Here is a 17,293-nt window from a genome sequence, read left to right on the forward strand (position 1 = left end):
ACTTATGGGAATAAGGAAGCTGATCATATTTCAATCCCTTCCTTGTGGGTAACAACCTGTAATTCGGACAAGTCCAAACCCGTTTAAAAAAAGTTAAGGTCAGGTTTGGTTATATAAACTTTTTTAAAAAGATAGGATACTTTAAACTCAATTTGAATAAGTCCAACTCAAATTGTGTCCGACTCCTAAAATTCTCGACTATATGTATATATAAAGTAAATAATTTTGGTTAAGTCCAAATGACAAGCCCAAACTCAACCTGAAAAAGTTAGAGTTGAGTTTGGCCATATTATAAGCTTTTTAAAAGGAATAAGATACTTTAAGTTCAATCCAAATAAACTCGACTCAATCAAATTACTAGGTCTACTTGACGAATTAATGAATACTTGTACAGAGATAGAAGGGCCATCTTTGTCCCGCATGAGGGGTTGGTATAATTACTATTTGGGCTTTGCCCACTCTTGTATATATAAAAAAAAAAAATTGGTTCTACTCTCAAGATTTGAGATACAAGTTATTACATTTTCCAAAAAATGGAATCATGGTTTTTATGATCTATGATAATATATAAGATAAAGTGTTTGCAAGGACAGTAATCAACATCAAAATTTAATATAAAATATTATTAGTAAACATCATTAAAATAAATTTGCCCGGCCTCTCGTTTCAGTGTATCAACTTCTACATGGGTTGAGTTGAATATATAAGCATGCATATTGTAAGCTATATAATACAGCTTAAGTTTTTCCCCTATTCTATGCTAACATAGCACGATGTTATCTTGATTCAAAAATTTTAAAAATGAAAATCTTTTACATGCTTTTACTTCTATACATATCACTAATAATTTTTTTCTTATCTCTCCCCCCCCAACAAAAATAAAATAAAATAAGTGAAAAAAAACCAATAAAAAAACAAAATCATGGTAGACATGCATGATGAGATCAATTCAGAAATATATGGACAACTAATTAAAGCCGTTGCCTAAATAGATTAATAAATCACATGCAACTCGGAAATTAGTTTATTTGTAGCAACATATATTTATAAATGGATCAGAATTAAAATACAAAAATGTATTGATCATCAGATTCAGATCTTGGCTAAAAGGTAGGATTAAGCTTATAGTCCTGTCCACAAAAACCATCGATCAACAAGATGACGAAGCGTTATTTAAGAGTGAAATGACAAGTGTGGCGTTGAAACCAATTCATTGCTTCCAGAAACTCTTTATATATACATATCAACTCACAACCTCATCATCATCAACAAGTGTTAATCAATCCTCACTCGGATAATTTCACTTATTATTACGTGTAATTCATATTTTGTGAAGAAAATGGATTCCAACAAGGCAAGCTACAATGCTGGACAAGCCAAGGGCCAAGCTGAGGTTCATTCATTCGTTCATGTTCTTCCCCTGTGAATTAATAATTATCTGTCTATATATTATTCTTCAAATATTTCGACTGAATAATTTGCAGTGATTATTATATAGTAATTAATGATTTGCATGCAGGAAAAGGCAAGCAACATGATGGATAAGGCTAGCGACGTAGCACAATCTGCAAAAGAATCCGTGCAAGAGGTATATATATAATTGAAATTAATCATATAAATATATATTATGAATTAATTTCATATATATATATATATATATATAATGGTGTACGTGAATATGTAGGGAGGTCAGCAGCTACAGGCAAAGGCACAAGGAGCTGCTGATGCCGTGAAGGATGCAGCTGGCGCCAACAATTAATTATTGAATTAATATTAATGAAGCTGCTTTCATTAATTAATCAATAATATGATGTTCTTCTTCTTCATTGAGAGCTCTAGGGTTCCTGATTCACTTGATTTCAGGATTTTAATTTTAATTTAAACTTCTTGATTCATTTGATATGCTTTAGGGGTTTTAAATTAATCTTTTTAAGAGATTTCGAGTTATTCTGACTCTTTATATGTATTGCCCTTATATCCGCCGTTTCCTTTTTCAATTGTAATTTCATCATTTTTGTTATAAGAATTTTAAACATCTTTCTTTAATTTTCTCCTTATCCTGGATATGATTAATTGAGCTTATGAAATAATTTTGTGACACGCTCGAGTTAATGCATTATTCAATTTTATATTTCATGTTGATATGTTGATATGCCGATTATATATATATATATATATATAAGCATATTATTTCAATATAACATATAACAAGATCATGAGAAAGAGAAAGATAAAAACGATTTTTTTTTTCTGGTAACTGCAAGCTTATTATGGTTTCATTATTAATTAATCGTAGCTAGGACATATGGCAACAATGATAAGTTCATAGGCATGGAAATAATAACTAATTAAGAAATCGTTTGTTAATCTGGGGTTATGGAAAGTTAATTATTTAATATATAATAATTTCAATTTCATTATTATTTACAAATCTCCACGCGCAATTTTCCATTTAATTTAACTTTTGATATTTACAGTTTTTCAAAAATTACAACTTAATTAATGTATTTTTAATTAAAAAATAAATGTGATTTTTCATACTAGTTAAGTTATTAAAAAAGTATTCATCTATTAAATCTTGGATACACTAGTTGAGTTGTTCATTTATAAAAGAAGAATTATAAATTTTGCAAAAATATTTATTAATCTTAGGATATTTATAATCGGTATTAGTTTTCACACAGAGTCCTTTCTGTAGTTTTCATTATCTTTTTTTTTATAATTTTTAAAGTCCTTTAACTTTTTTGTTAATTAACAGTCAAAGTTAATCTTGTTAACCACAAGAGCAATATATATTACATTGTTTTGAAATATTGAAAGGTTACACCAAAAATAAGTTTAGGGTAGTGGATCCTAGACGTTCTTGGATTTATAGTTTAGGGCAAATTTATTATTTAATTCCATTTTAAATTTCACATGTAAACAGATTAATAATAATTTATATGGAGCTATTTTTCAAGATACTTCTTGGTAAAGTTTCCTATTTGATTTATGATCAATATATCAAAAAATTGTATGGCATATTATATATGCACTTCAAAATATAAATAGAAAATTTATCAATTTCTTGATTGTGTATACACAGTTATTTTGTTATTATAAAACTTTCTTTGCAACATAAGTCAATTTTATTTTAATTAAGATAGAACATAAAAGGAAAAATGATGATTAGGGACCCGAGAAGAATATTAACGACAATTACAAATTCTAAATTATTGAAATCCTAATAACAAACTATTGTCCTTACTTGCAATAAATTATCTTTGCTTAAAGGTCACTTTTGCCCTTATATTTATTTCTTAGAAACACTGGGTACTCTATACTCTTAAGTGAGACAAAATTACCCTGAACTATTTTTCAGAAGATCAAAAACCCCCTTCTATTAATCAACTATTAATTTTTTTTCTATTGTTGTGGAATGTGCATGAAGCTCACGCACAACGACATATAATATGTGACATGTCCTTTAGTGTTAATTTATCCCTAAAGTCTTTTTTGAAGGTGTTAAGCACCTTAAATTCTTTTTATTGAAGTGTGGGCATCCTAAAATCTTGTGAAAATAAAATTGAATGGAAATTGTTAAAATATTAAGTATTTTAATATTTAATAATTTAAATATTATTATTTTAAAAATTAAATCACCCAATTTAATATATTTATATTTAAATATTATTTTTGCTAGTATTTTATAAATTTATAAATAATTTCTTATTTTTTATATCAATTTTTAATCTTCTCTTTGATACAGTATCCAAATCATTTCACCTTTTTTACATATCAAAACTTACTTATATTTTTAATATTGGTTAAGTTTCTTAATTTTTTTTGGTTAACTAATGATCTTCTTTTAAAATATTACATAACCCAAATTTAATACTCTCTGTACGTTTTTGTGTTAATAATAATAATAATAATAATAATATTCAAAATTATTAAATATTAAAATACTTAATATTTTAACAATATTTATTCAATTTTATTTTAATAAGATTTTAGGGTGCCTAACACTCTGAGAAAAAGATTTTAAAGTGTTTAGTACTCCTAAAAAAAGAGTTCATAAGTATATTAGCATTAAAAGTGGACCCTACGCATATGCCACGTCGGCACACGATGGAAAAATTGACGGTTGATTAACGGAATGGGGTTTTTACTTCTCTGAAAAATAGTTCAAGAGTAAATTTGCTCCACTTAAGAATATAGAATACCCAGCATCCTAAAAAATAAATATAGGGGCAAAGGTGACCTTTAACCCAATTATATTTTGTTGATTGACTTAAGATTCACAATGTATTTTAATAAATTTTGAACTAATGCTACAAAGATTTACAATTACCTTTTGTTAATTTCCTCAGTGGTAGCAAAAAATTACAAGTGATCAACTCGCGACTGACAACTAATTCTCATAAATTCTCAATTTACGCTGCAAGTAATTTGAAGCTTATCGAGTATATTTCTCAAGCAATTCATTTATATATTGATAGCAAAAAAATCAAAAGTGATTGGCTTGTGATTCACAACTCACTCTCATAAATTCTCAACTAATATTTCAAATAATTCTTACCGTATTTATTTCATTTTCAAATGGTTTATCTATATATTGACAATAAAAAATTAAGACTTATAATTAATTTTTGTAAATTCCCAACCGATATTATAAATAATTCCAAATGTATTTAGTAATAAATTTTTCAACTGACTATTCATATTTTTTTAATTGCAAGTAAATGCCATAGTTTGTTATTAAATTTTAATAATTTAAGGTAATTAATTGTTATTAATGTTCTTATGGGATCTCTAGTTGTCATTTTCTCCACATAAAATCCTAAGAAATCCAGGGACACAAGAACATAAAAATAGAAAATAAAATGGGCTAAAGTCAATTTTATATTAAGATGGTACATAAAATCCTAAGAAATTCGGGGACACACGAAGAATAAAAAGTAGCAAACAAGTTGGGTTTGTTTGATTATGCTTTTGTTTTATTGTTTGGAAAACTGATATTTTATAAAATGTGTTTTGGAAAAAAAAAATAAAAATTCATGTTTAAGTAATTGTTCTGGAAAATTATATTTAAGAACTAGAAAATATAAAAAATAGTTTGATAAATTGCCCTTAGAACAGAACAGAAGACAAAAAACTTGTATGATTAACTTATTTTACATGCATAGTTAATACTGGCATAATTTACAAAATTGCTATTAATGAAAACAGGGGGTGTTCCCATCTTCCCTCATCTAGAACAATAATTTTAAAACTTCTAAATGATGTTCCCATTTTTTAATTCTCTAAAACAATTGTGAGTTTTTTTTTTGTTTTTTTATATATAAGATTTTTTTTTGTTATAAAGAATAAAAAATGGTTATGAGAACATGACTTCAAATTGTGCCAGACAAACTCAAATAAAAAACATTAAGAAAGAAATAAAAGAAAATGGCACAAATATAGTAACCCACAATTACATCTACTTGGCCCAATTCAGATTTTGGGTTCTAAAGAGACTAGCCTCAACTAGAAGGACACTTTTTTTTTTTTATATAGAAACGATGGCCGAGGCCAATTAGATAAATTTAAACAGAAGCAATACAAGGGGAGTGGGGTCCTAAAGAGTCATTAAACACAAGGTCCCTTAAAGGAAGAGGGGCCAAATCATATAAAGAGGAAGTCAAGATTCCTTCTTTGGCTAAATAGTCTACAACTATGTTGATTCTTCTTGGAGTATAGTTGATCTGCACAGTCCAGCTGTACTGAAGAAGGCTCTTAATTTCTAAGAAAACAAGATTGCCATCATAAGTCTTAGAACTGCCAATACAGTCAACCAAGTTTCTGCAGTCTGACTCAATGATTACTTTTTTGAATCCCATATCCCATGCCAATCGAAGACTTCGAAGAATTGTCCATTCTTTAGCTTGAAATGGAGAACAGCTTCCAAGGGAAAATGAGAAGCCAATAATCCAAGCTCCAGTGCTATTACATAGAAACACCTCCACAACCTACCTTACCCGAGGTAGAAGATACAGCTCCATCTGTATTGAATTTGACCCAGTTTTTTAGGGGTGGTTTCCAATACATATTTTCAAAAACAATGTCATTCTCGAAAGGAGTGTGATTTTCTTGCATAATAAAGAGTTTCCAGTAATTTAAGATATCTTCTAGTGGGTTAACAGGTTTAATGGAATCAGGTTGGAAGATAATACAATTTCTCCATTTCCACAATTTCCAAATAGTAACACCACAGAGAAGATCCCAGTCAGTAGAAAGATTAGCATTGGATGGTGGTTTCATATTCCATGACATCCAATCTTTAAGATTAAAGGAGAAAAAAAGATGATGTGCACTATTTGGGACTAGAGCACGTCAGATTTGTTTGGCATAAGGGTAGTCCCTAATGATATGGAGAACATCTTCCTCCTCAAGGTTGCACCAGGTGCATATGGGGGAACAATCAGTCCAAGAGCTTCTCCACTTGTTAGTGCGCAGCTTGTTATGATAGGTAAGACACAAGAAGACACGAATTCTCTCGGCTCCTTTCCATTTCCAGATAGTTTTAAACAGGGGGTCCAATAAATTTGGAGGAGGTTTTTCAATCATAAAATAGGTAGATTTGGTGGTGAAAGAACCATCAGTAGTTCTATTCCAAAGCATAATGTCATTTCCTGCAGATGGAGAAGGAGGCAATAAGAATATAAGTTTGGAGATTACCTCTTGTGGCACTACAAGGGATAGTCTAATAAAATTCCAGGCCCCAAAGTATGTCCAGTCAGCAACTTTAGATTATGATTCTCCACCTGAGAGAGGGCGCAGTACCAAATCTTTAATCTTCTTGTCTGTGAATAGCCAGAAATTATTAAAAAAGTCAATAGATTCCCCATTGCGAAGTTGCAATCTAGTACCTTCATCCACTAGATCTTTGTGCTGGCAAATGAATTTCCAAGCTGTAGAATCGCTTGGTTTAACTTCTAAGAGATTATCTTCAGATCTGAGCATGTATTTTTGCTGTAGCAGATCAGCCCATAATCCTTTAGAACCCCTAACCAATTTCCAAGTGAGTTTGGTTCTAAAGGCTTTGTTAACATAGGAGAGTTTTGTAAATCCCAACCCCCCATGGGTTTTGGTAGCATGATGTGGCTCCAGTTTAGAGGATGAAAGCCTCTAGAGGTAAGGTTACCCCAAATGAAGTTTCTTTGGAGTTTCTCTATCTCATTACAAACAAAAATTGGTATTTTCAAAACTTGTATGGGGTATAGGGGCATTGCAGTGAGGACAAGCTTAGCCAAAACAACTCGGCTAGTGGTAGAGAGGTAGCTAGATTTCCAGCCAGCAAGCTTAGATTTGATTTTTTCTATAATATACTGGAACTTATTGGATGTTCTTCGTTCATTTGTCAAAAGAAAGCCGAGATAACGACCAATTTCCACAAAAACATGCATTCCGGAGATCCTTTTAATCTTCCCTCTCAGTTCTGGGCTCACATTTTGAGAGAAGAAAAAGGAGGATTTAGATTTATTAATTTTCTCTCCAGATGCTTGGCAAAATGAATTTAGATAGTTCATCATGACTGAAGCTTATTGTTCAGAGGCCTCTCCAAAAAGAAGGAGATCATCAGCAAACATGAGATGAGATATAAATGGACCTTGCTTAGTGATGTAGATAGGTAACTAGAGGCCAGAGTCGACCGCATCACTAATAATGTGAGAAAGTCTATCCATACACAACACAAACAAGAATGGTGAAATTGGATCCCCTTGTCGGAGAACCCTTTGTGGTGAGAAAAATTCAGTTTGAGTGCCATTCCACAGAACATTGTAGGTCACAGAGGTGATACAATTCATAATAAGATTAATGAAGTTAGAACTCATACCAGCATCAATCAAAACTTGTTGCAAGAAGTCCCACCTGACACGATCGAAGGCTTTTTCTAAGTCAATCTTCATTGCGAAGAAACCTTTTTCTTTCTGGCCTTTTTCATAATGTGCATTATTTTTTGGCCTATGATGATGTTGTCTTGAATTTGACATCCAGGTACAAAACCAGCTTGAAAAAGGGATATAAGGGTATCCATCAGTCCCTTTAATCTGGCTACAATGATTTTGGTAATACTTTTATAATGAACTGAGCACAGGGAGATCGGTCTAAAATGGCTAACCAATTCTGGTTTATCAGTTTTAGGTATAACGGAGATAAGGGTTTTGTTGGCTTCTATTGTTGAAGAGGAGCCTTTGAAAAAATCAAGCACAAATTTACAGAATGAGCTCCCTACCGTCTCCCAGTTGGCTCTGAAGAAAATAGGCAAAAATCCATCATAACCTGGTGCTTTGTAAGGCCCTATAGAGAACACTGCATTTCTGATTTCATCATTGGAAGGGATTGAAGTTAAACTGGTGAGCGAATCTTGATTGACAAGAGGGAAGGTGGTCTTAGTGTTCAAACAAAATTCTTTCGAGTTATCCAGGGAAAACAAATGTTTGAAATGCATAGTGACCAGCTTCAAGTCTTCTTCCTTATTGACAAGACTCCCAGATTCATCTTTTAAAGATAAAACTCTATTTCTTCTTCATCTCATAGTTGTCTTTAAGTGATAATACCTGGTGTTTCTATCTCCACTATTTATCCATTGGGTCCTGGTTTTCTGGAACAATTTTATTTCTTCAAGTTTCAGAATTTCCTCTAATTCAATGTGTAAGAAGGATTCTAGTTTACACAAGAATTTATAGTGTGGGTAGGCAGAGGATTTTTGGATGCCATTTAATCTGGCTAAGACATTTCTTTTTTTCCTTTCTACCATCCCAAAAACCTCTTTATTCCAATGTTGAAGAGATTGACCGAAGCTGTACAGATTTGATTCTAACTTATCAAGATTATTCCATTGATCCTGAAGAAAGCTTTTAAAGCTATCATGAGAGAGCCACATGGCTTCAAAACGAAAGGGCTTAGGATCCTTTTTATTGGAGAAATTGGATTGAAGGGAGATAGATAATGGGTTGTGATCAGAAAAGGAGGTCTTAGGAAGAACTTTCACAGCACACTCAGGAAACGCAGAGACAAAGGAAATGTTAGCTAATGCTCGGTCTAACCTTTCAAAGAGGCGCGTGCATCCATGAAGCTGTGGCCCTTTCCAAGTAAATTTGGGACCTAAAAAACCCAAATCCAAAAGTTTGCAATCATCTATTCTATCCTGAAACCAGCTGATGCGATTCAGATTACAGGATCTTCCACCAACCTTTTCAGAAGGAGATGTGATGTCATTAAAGTCACCAAACACAATCCAAGGTTCAGTAATTGAAGTTGAGAAGCTGGTTAAATTTTGCTAAAGTGTTCTTCAAAGATCAGAGTGAGGAATAGCATAGATTGCACTAGAAATGAAGGTGGGACTTCCAATTGAACTGCAATGGAAGTGAATGAACTGTCTATTCTCATTAAGAATACTGATCTGAACATCTCTACTATCCCAACCTAGAGCTAATTCTCCCGAGCATCCCACACTGGGTATAATTTTGAAGGAGTCATAGCCAAGTGAGAGAAGTTTCCGAAGGCGAGAGTCCTCTTCACAGCAAATGTCTAAGAGAATTAAAATATTGGGTTATGGTCGAGTCAAGGTTCCTTTGAGGTGTCTTAGGAGGTCTCTGCCGCAGGACCCCCTAGAGTTCCAATAGAATATTTTGGCTATCATTAAATAGGTAGTAAAGGATAGTGGTCCAGAGATAAGACCCATTTAAAATTGGGTTTCGGGAACCAAGGACTCTACTAATTGATCACTGACGTGGGAAGGTTGACTAGCACTATCCTGCTCCATTTGCATATTGGACTGCTCACCTAGATCAATTGGAAGGAGACAAGCATTTTTATTGTCTATATTTGATTGGGCTTCGGCTTGATGGAGCCCCAAATCAATGGTTTTATCACTCTCCTCTCAGGTTAGCATTAGAACTTTATCACTTTTAGCAAAATCTTTTACCATATCCCTTGTTCTTTTCTCGGCTTTCCTCGTTGATTTCCCCTGGCGTGCCACCTCATTGACCTCCTTTTTCTGCGACAATACTTCCTGCACCAATTCTTGCAGCAGTAGTGCGCTCGCATTATGACCATTTTGTTCCACTACCTGTAGCACGGCATCGACTTTCTTGAAACGCTAAATCGAACGTTTTTGGTCAAATATCTGATAAAGCCCACTTTTAATTTCCTCCAATAAACAAGCATATAAGATACGTGGCCCTTCCTGGCATTCTTTATGAGATCTGAAACTTGCGTCATCATAACCTGGAGCATCCATAACCCGACTCATTTCTTATCCTTTCCAAGTCTCACGTCATACTATTTATTAGCGAGAAAGATAATTGAAGACCGCCGAAGAAAATTAATGTCCATTGAGGACCATTCAGTCATATATAAAGAAATTTGAATTGTAAATTTAGATATCCATGTTGTAAACATATGCTCATTTTACATTAACCAGTTTGTGTGTTTAGTTTGTTTTTTTTTTTTTTGAGTGTTTCTTGTGAGCTTTTAGTGATCATAATTGTGTTTGGTTACTAATAAAATTGACTTCTTTTGACCAAAAAAAAAAATTTTACGTGGTTGTCAATTGCCATTCTCTCTTTTTATTTAAATAACCATGTTCGTTTATGTCATGTGGTTCATTTTGTTTTCCAAAGCAATTCTAGAGAATTCAAGTTTTGTATAAAAAAAAATTGTTTTTAAGAAGAGTTTCATGTATAGTCTAACTCATGATCCGTATTAGTTAAGATCTAACATGATTTTAAAAAATCAACTGGTAAATACAAAAAATTATTTTTTAAAATAATTTGCGAATCTAATTATTGATTTGATATGACAAATATTTTTTTTTTGACCAACTGATGTGACAAATAATTAGAATCATATACGGGTTTATAACGATAATTTGAAATTCATCTTAATTATTTTAAAATCTTGCCCCATTTAAAAAATTCTAACGTTAATATTTTAAACTTAGAGAAATTCTTGCATTGATCTTATATACCATGCCATCAATACTCCATCCCATAAAAACATATCATTTATAAATTAATTTTGACATTGATGATAATAGAGAGAGAAAATATAATAAATTAAATAGGTATTCTATTTTTAAAAAAAAATCATTAAAAATAATAATATATAAAATTTATTGGATTGAACTGATACAATTTTATTGGATTAAGCATTATTGGTGTTATAATGATAAATTCATGCAAGAATTTTTTAATTATATATATATATATATATATATATATAACTAGTTGAATAGAATTAGCAGGTTTGATGATGGTTTGTTTTAGGGATCTCACTTAAGGTAAATCCCATTAATTATTGAGATTCTTGCACGTGGTGATTTGTATTGGCTATTAATTAAAATATTATATTTCCATATAAAACCCCAAATTTACATATACGCTTTTTTTAATTAGTGATTAACTGATTATTTGCCATACATATGAACTTATCATTGTTTTCATATGTCTTAGCTACGTTAACGAAACCATAATCGGTAACCAAGCTGCTATCTCATTTCTCTATTTCTCCTAATCTTCTTATGTTATATTTGCAGAATATGCTTTACATATATAATCGTCATCAATATATCAACATGAAATATAAACTTTAATTCCAAGAGAAGCCACACTATTTATAAAAACTTGAATAATGCAATTCGTGTCACAAAATTATTTCATAAGCTCTATATATGAATCATATCCATGATGAATTACATGGGGAAAAAAAGAAAGATATTTTAAAATTCTTATACAAAATGATGAAATTACAAGTAAGATCAAAATGAATAAAGAGAATGACTCGAAAACTCTTAAAAAGATTAATTTAAAACCCCTAAAGAGGATAAATTAAAATCCAGATATGAAGTGAATCAAGAACCCTAGAGCCATCATATTATTAAGTAATGATTAATTAATGAAATCAGCTTCATTTTAATTCAATAATTAATTTTTGGTGCCCATAGCATCCTTCACTGCATCAGCAGCTCCTTGTGCCTTTGCCTGCAGCTGCTGACCTCCCTACACATTCACGTACACCATCATATATATATATATATATATATATTTGAAATTAATTCATAATATATATTTATATGATTAATTTCAATTTTATATATACCTCTTGCACGGATTCTTTTGCAGATTGTGCTGCATCGCTAGCCTTATCCATCATGTTGCTTGCCTTTTCCTGCATGCAAAGTAAATTATAATTATTTATTAATTAGTATATAATTATCACTGCGAATTACAATTGAAATATTTGAAGAATAATGTATAGACAGATAATTATTAATTCATTAGGGAAGAACATGAATGAATGAATGAACGAACCTCAGCTTGGCCCTTGGCCTGTCCAGCATTGTAGCTTGCCTTGTTGGAATCCATTTTCTTCACAAATACTAACAAAACGTAATAATAATAAGTGAAATGAAGAGAGAGAATTGATATTCAAAACTTGTTGATGATCGAAGAGGTTGTGAGTTGATATGTATATATAGAGAGAGATTCTGAAAGCAATGAATTGATTTCAACCCCACACTTGTCATGCCACTCTCAAATAACACACTTCATCAACTTGTGGACGATATTACCAGCCCGATCCTACTTTCTACCTAAGACTAGTTATTTTAGGACATGAATTTAGTTTCAGATTTTAATTCTAATTAATTTAATTTAAATATGTTACTATAAATTAATTAATCTCAGAAATGCAGGTGATTTATTAATTCATTTGGGCAACCCTAATAGCCCTCCACATTTTTTTGAAATTGATCCCATGTCTACCATGAATTTGGTTTTTCTTGGTATTTTGCACTTTATTTTATTGGAGAGAGAGATTAATTATTTACATAAGTAAAAGCATGTAAAAGATGACATCGTGTTAGCATAGAATATAAACAGCTCACAATATACTCGTTCAACCCAATCCATATAAAAGTGAACCGCTTACTCTAGACGTGCCAAAATTATGATTATTTACAATATTTAATTAAAAACTCAACCAATCATTTATACGTGATTAAAAAAAGTTATTTATAATCATCCAGTCATTATCAAACAATTATAATGAATTAATTGAAAAAATTGTTTATATGAATTAAAAAAATCATATATATATATATATATATATATAGATAAAATTTGAATCCAATTTTACTGTTAAAAATCTCTTATTTTACCGTGTATTTATACAATACATTTTATTCATTCTTTTTATTATGTCTATAATCTAAATTCATAAATAATATTTTTTAAGAAAAATACATGCCATGAACCTTTTAAATAAAACACACGAGTGTTAATATAAGGGCTATGAAAAAATAACATTGTTTATGAGTTATGAATGTGACGACTTAACTCAAACTTTACACCATTATAAGTCATGAATGTCACTAGATAGACTCAAGGAATTATGGAAAGAATATTTGACAGATGTGGTGCTACCTAACTATAAGTGCAGTTCTTCACACAAGAATGCCAAGATCGTCCAATAGTAGAAGCTATTTCAATTTTTGAAATGTCTCGATGATTCCTAGCAGCATGAAGGACTCGAATCTTGCTTATGAGACCCTACCATCTGTCAACCAAGTATATTCCATGGCGTCTTAAGAAGAAGCCCAACAACATCTCACTTCTTCATCTACTCGAGCATCTTCACAATACTCTGCCATGGCAACCAAAGGTCAAGGGAGGTATGAAAAGGCTTGAGGAAATCCCCATGGTGAATGCCAGCACTATCATTGTAACATCCTAATTTTTACACAAGAATTTAATTGTGGTAATTGTGGATAATTGAGGAATAAATTGTGATTGAGATTTATTGAGGTTGATTAATCATATACAATTAATTATTATTAAAATTAGGCCTAAAATCATGCAGTACATTCAATGGGGGGCCCAAAATAGGTATTAGACCGAATTGAGTCCGAAGTGAGTAATCTCAAAGTTGTGATGCACGGCCAAAAATTTCAAATATTTCATTCTATCTCTTGACAAAACAAAAGAGGGAAAAAATTGAAGAGTGGGAGGCCAAAATAAGAAGGTTTGCTATGGTTTCCAAATTGAGCATTGGGCACATTTTACAGCATTAAATCCTTAAGATAAGCTCATTAATTACTCTCCTACCCTCTCATCTCTATTTCTAAGCGTTTTTGTTGGTTTTTAAGGGTATAACTCCAACCATTGGATTCAAATTTTAGGACTTATTTGATGTTAAATATGCTTTGTTTAGGAAGTTTTGATGATTATGGCAATGAGGTGATTAAATTTGAAAACCCTAGATTATTGAATGATTATTAATGATGATTAGGGTGATTAAGGTTTAAATTCGTGATTAGAAAGTGTAATGAGAATGAGTATGACTAAATTTTTTATTAAAGTGTATAGAAGTGCATTTGGGTTATGAGATTAATTAACCTAACAATAGAATTAGGGTGTGATTAATACTTAATTACAATGTTAATGATGTTTTGCACTTTCTTATGTGTAGATTGAATTGGTGAAGGTGATTGTGGTGGTGCACTACTTGTCTGTAGAAGTGTTTTGCTTGGTAAGAGCAAATGTAACATTTATTAATGTATTATTGTGCGTGTTTTGTGATTGATTATATGTGTTTTATTAAAAAGAAATATTATTTACAAAGTATATTGTTTGAAAATGCATATTATTTGTTTGGAAATTTATATTGCCAAGTTGGTAAAAATTGTACATGAATATGTTAGTATGAATATATCTGCTTGGAAGCATGATTCAATTTGTTCAAATTCATCATTGTTTGGAAATTTATCCGCATAACTTGTCTGGTTTGAAAAATAATGTTTGGGATTTTATTGTTCAAACTTTGTTCAGGTGCCATATGATATGGCCTTATTGTCATTGGGCCTAATGGGTGGCTTGTAATTTGGATTAACTTTCCTTTAGCTAGTTAAGTTGTTAGTCCATTAATGACAAATTATTCTCACCCAGTAGTCCATTAAACACTAATTAATATGACCCAATAAGTCAACTCTCAACATACCCATGTTCGATGTGTTGTTTTTTTTCCAATTCATTGTCTCATGTAAGGCTCAAGTTGAATGTCGTATCTTCAAGCTCAAGTTATATTAGCTAAGTTTTACTTTTTTATGCAATTATTTTTAGCTATAACATTTGGTCTTCATATATAAGAAAACAAACTGACTTTTTCCTCATAAAATTGAAATATAATAATTTTAATATTAATATATCAGTCTGTATATATCAGAACATTTCCAACTGTATTATTTATGCAAAAAATTGTCTCCGTCTATGAATATATTCTAATTCTTCTCTCTTTCTTATTATATTCTATCAATCTGTTGTGCATATATAAAATTTTATAAATCAATTAATTAATGTTTATTATATATTTTATAATTATTTTCAAACATGAATATTTTTATTTGTGACTTGCTTAACATCGAAATTTCTATAAGTGACTTTATTTGATTTTTAAATCCATTGTATTTCACTATAAAATCTAAATATCAAACAAACACTCATCAGGTATTATATCATATAGCAAAAAATATAAATAACCAAAACAATCGTGGAAAAATAAACACACTTTATTATTATTCATATAATACTTAACAGCATATGGGTCAGCCCCACACAGGGGGTACAGGCCCAGAATCAGTTAAGAAAGCCACACACTAGAAACAAAAAAAAAACTTTCAGTAATCATGAAAAGCTAAATAGCATATGTTGCCCCACACCAAACCATAACCCCAAACTAAATAAATCATTAAACATAAACACGCATAAAAACATTATTAAAATCCCCAAACTACATCTCGTCCCCTTCTTCCTTCTCGTCCTCACTACACCAGCAGCTTTTCAGAATGGACCTCGGAGATGCACAGCCATCAGCTCTGACAAAATCATAGAACAAAACAGCCCCACCAGCCCCAAGCACTTCCTTGTTCTTCTCTCCAAAGTCGTATCCTTCACTGGCGAGGGTGAATTTGCTGATGAGAGCTTCATCATGCACATCAGTGTGCAAAGCAACAGAAAACTCAGCTGGCTGGAAGCATGCCAAGACCCTTTCAACAAGACCTGTCAGAGATTTGTCATCAAAATCATATCCCACTGCTTCGAAGCTTGCATAGCTGAACCCATCTTCTGGGGTGACATGGATGGTAGAGATTGCATTGTCTTCTATGGCATTCATGGAATACCCACATGGGTCAAATTCATAATCACATATCTCAGATTCAGGAAGGATCTTGCGAATTCCGGAGTCTTCAGTCATTGACGCTGCAGAACTTGTGTTTGCTTTGAAGAACACAGAAGCATGTTTCTTATCTAAACCAGTCATGCACATCTCCAGGGTGTAGGTTGGTTCTGATCCACATTGCAGGTGGGCACTGGCAGAGTAGACATGCCATAATTGTGACTTTTCAGGGTTACCCATCATATATGCTTTGCTGCCAGAACCAAGGTTGCCAAAATAGCTATCAAGAACAGCAACTTCCTCAAAGAAACTACGATGCGGGAATGGTTGTGCCCCGGGAAAAATAAAGCTTCCACGAGTGTATCTCACAGATTTCACAGCAAGCATAAGAGCATCAGCCAACTTAAGAATGACAGGGATCGACAGAAGCAGCTTTGTAGTGCCGCAAGTTTTGATGATAACTTTGTAAGGGTAGACAAATAGGCTAGATTCTGAGAGAACATAGGAATCAACAAAGTCATTGCACAGGGAATCAACAATGGTGCACTCTGCCGGTTTCAGAATCTCATCCAATTGGTCTTTGGACAATGATCGGAGGCCCACACCTACAGGATCAGCAAACAGACCAGGCTCAAAGAATGATATCTCAAGCCTCTTTTCATAGCCTTCAAAACCAATAGCAGAGCCTGTCAAGGCCATCTTGACGATAAGGAGGAAAGTGTCGTTGCACAGACAGAGCACAATTGAAGAAGGAGGACAAGAAGGAGAATGACAAGGAGACAGAGAATGTGGAGGGTATACTACTATCACTGTATGCAAAAGCTCGGGGTTATGTCGCAAACAAGGAGGGAATCTCAGGATGGCTTTCGAACGCACTGCACAAGAAAAACATGATGTTAGACATAAGGAAATCATTCTAGCAATAATTCTCTCCAAATCAGAAGAGTTGAATTGGTGACTTACGTTGGAGTAAGCAGCTGATCTGAACTTCTTGATTCCACCGTTTGGTCGAAGGTCTTCAATGGTGTAGCCAAGAGGAGCTTCGTAGAATAAGGATTTACTACTACTAGACTTCTTTTTCCCACCTTTAGTC

The 17,293-nt window shown here is 32.2% G+C and overlaps 3 protein-coding genes across 3 annotated transcripts; 1 reads left to right on the forward strand and 2 right to left on the reverse strand.

Moving 5' to 3' along the window:
* Positions 1-1,272: 1,272 nt before the first annotated feature.
* LOC129306797 (stress-induced protein KIN2-like) lies at positions 1,273-1,968 on the forward strand. Its single transcript, XM_054947534.1, has 3 exons — positions 1,273-1,393; positions 1,520-1,588; positions 1,685-1,968. The coding sequence occupies exons 1-3, from the start codon at positions 1,340-1,342 to the stop codon at positions 1,757-1,759; spliced, it is 198 nt and encodes a 65-aa protein (XP_054803509.1). The 5' UTR covers positions 1,273-1,339; the 3' UTR covers positions 1,760-1,968.
* A 9,845-nt stretch (positions 1,969-11,813) lies between these two features.
* On the reverse strand, positions 11,814-12,465 carry LOC129306789 (stress-induced protein KIN2-like). The gene is made up of 3 exons (XM_054947521.1): positions 12,339-12,465; positions 12,127-12,195; positions 11,814-12,026 (listed from the first exon to the last, which is right to left on the reverse strand). Exons 1-3 carry the CDS (start codon positions 12,390-12,392, stop codon positions 11,952-11,954), a joined length of 198 nt encoding a protein of 65 aa, XP_054803496.1. The 5' UTR covers positions 12,393-12,465; the 3' UTR covers positions 11,814-11,951.
* A 3,109-nt stretch (positions 12,466-15,574) lies between these two features.
* Positions 15,575-17,075, reverse strand: LOC129292900 (S-adenosylmethionine decarboxylase proenzyme-like). Its single transcript, XM_054930592.1, has one exon. It carries the CDS (start codon positions 16,897-16,899, stop codon positions 15,814-15,816), a length of 1,086 nt encoding a protein of 361 aa, XP_054786567.1. The 5' UTR covers positions 16,900-17,075; the 3' UTR covers positions 15,575-15,813.
* Positions 17,076-17,293: the final 218 nt, after the last annotated feature.

This window comes from Prosopis cineraria, unplaced genomic scaffold (genome assembly GCF_029017545.1).
Source record: "Prosopis cineraria cultivar Desert tree isolate PC_DT_omini unplaced genomic scaffold, ASM2901754v1 PC1, whole genome shotgun sequence".
Classification (NCBI taxonomy): Eukaryota; Viridiplantae; Streptophyta; class Magnoliopsida; order Fabales; family Fabaceae; genus Prosopis; species Prosopis cineraria.

Excerpts from the sequence above, each read along its gene's own strand:
- LOC129306797 (XM_054947534.1), top strand. The coding sequence starts at position 1,340 with ATGGATTCCAACAAGGCAAGCTACAATGCTGGACAAGCCAAGGGCCAA. Across the intron at positions 1,394-1,519 it reads AAGCCAAGGGCCAAGCTGAG|GAAAAGGCAAGCAACATGAT; the intron begins GTTCATTCATTC and ends ATTTGCATGCAG. Across the intron at positions 1,589-1,684 it reads CAAAAGAATCCGTGCAAGAG|GGAGGTCAGCAGCTACAGGC; the intron begins GTATATATATAA and ends GTGAATATGTAG.
- LOC129306789 (XM_054947521.1), bottom strand. The coding sequence starts at position 12,392 with ATGGATTCCAACAAGGCAAGCTACAATGCTGGACAGGCCAAGGGCCAA. Across the intron at positions 12,196-12,338 it reads AGGCCAAGGGCCAAGCTGAG|GAAAAGGCAAGCAACATGAT; the intron begins GTTCGTTCATTC and ends CTTTGCATGCAG. Across the intron at positions 12,027-12,126 it reads CAAAAGAATCCGTGCAAGAG|GGAGGTCAGCAGCTGCAGGC; the intron begins GTATATATAAAA and ends GTGAATGTGTAG.
- LOC129292900 (XM_054930592.1), bottom strand. The coding sequence starts at position 16,899 with ATGGCCTTGACAGGCTCTGCTATTGGTTTTGAAGGCTATGAAAAGAGG.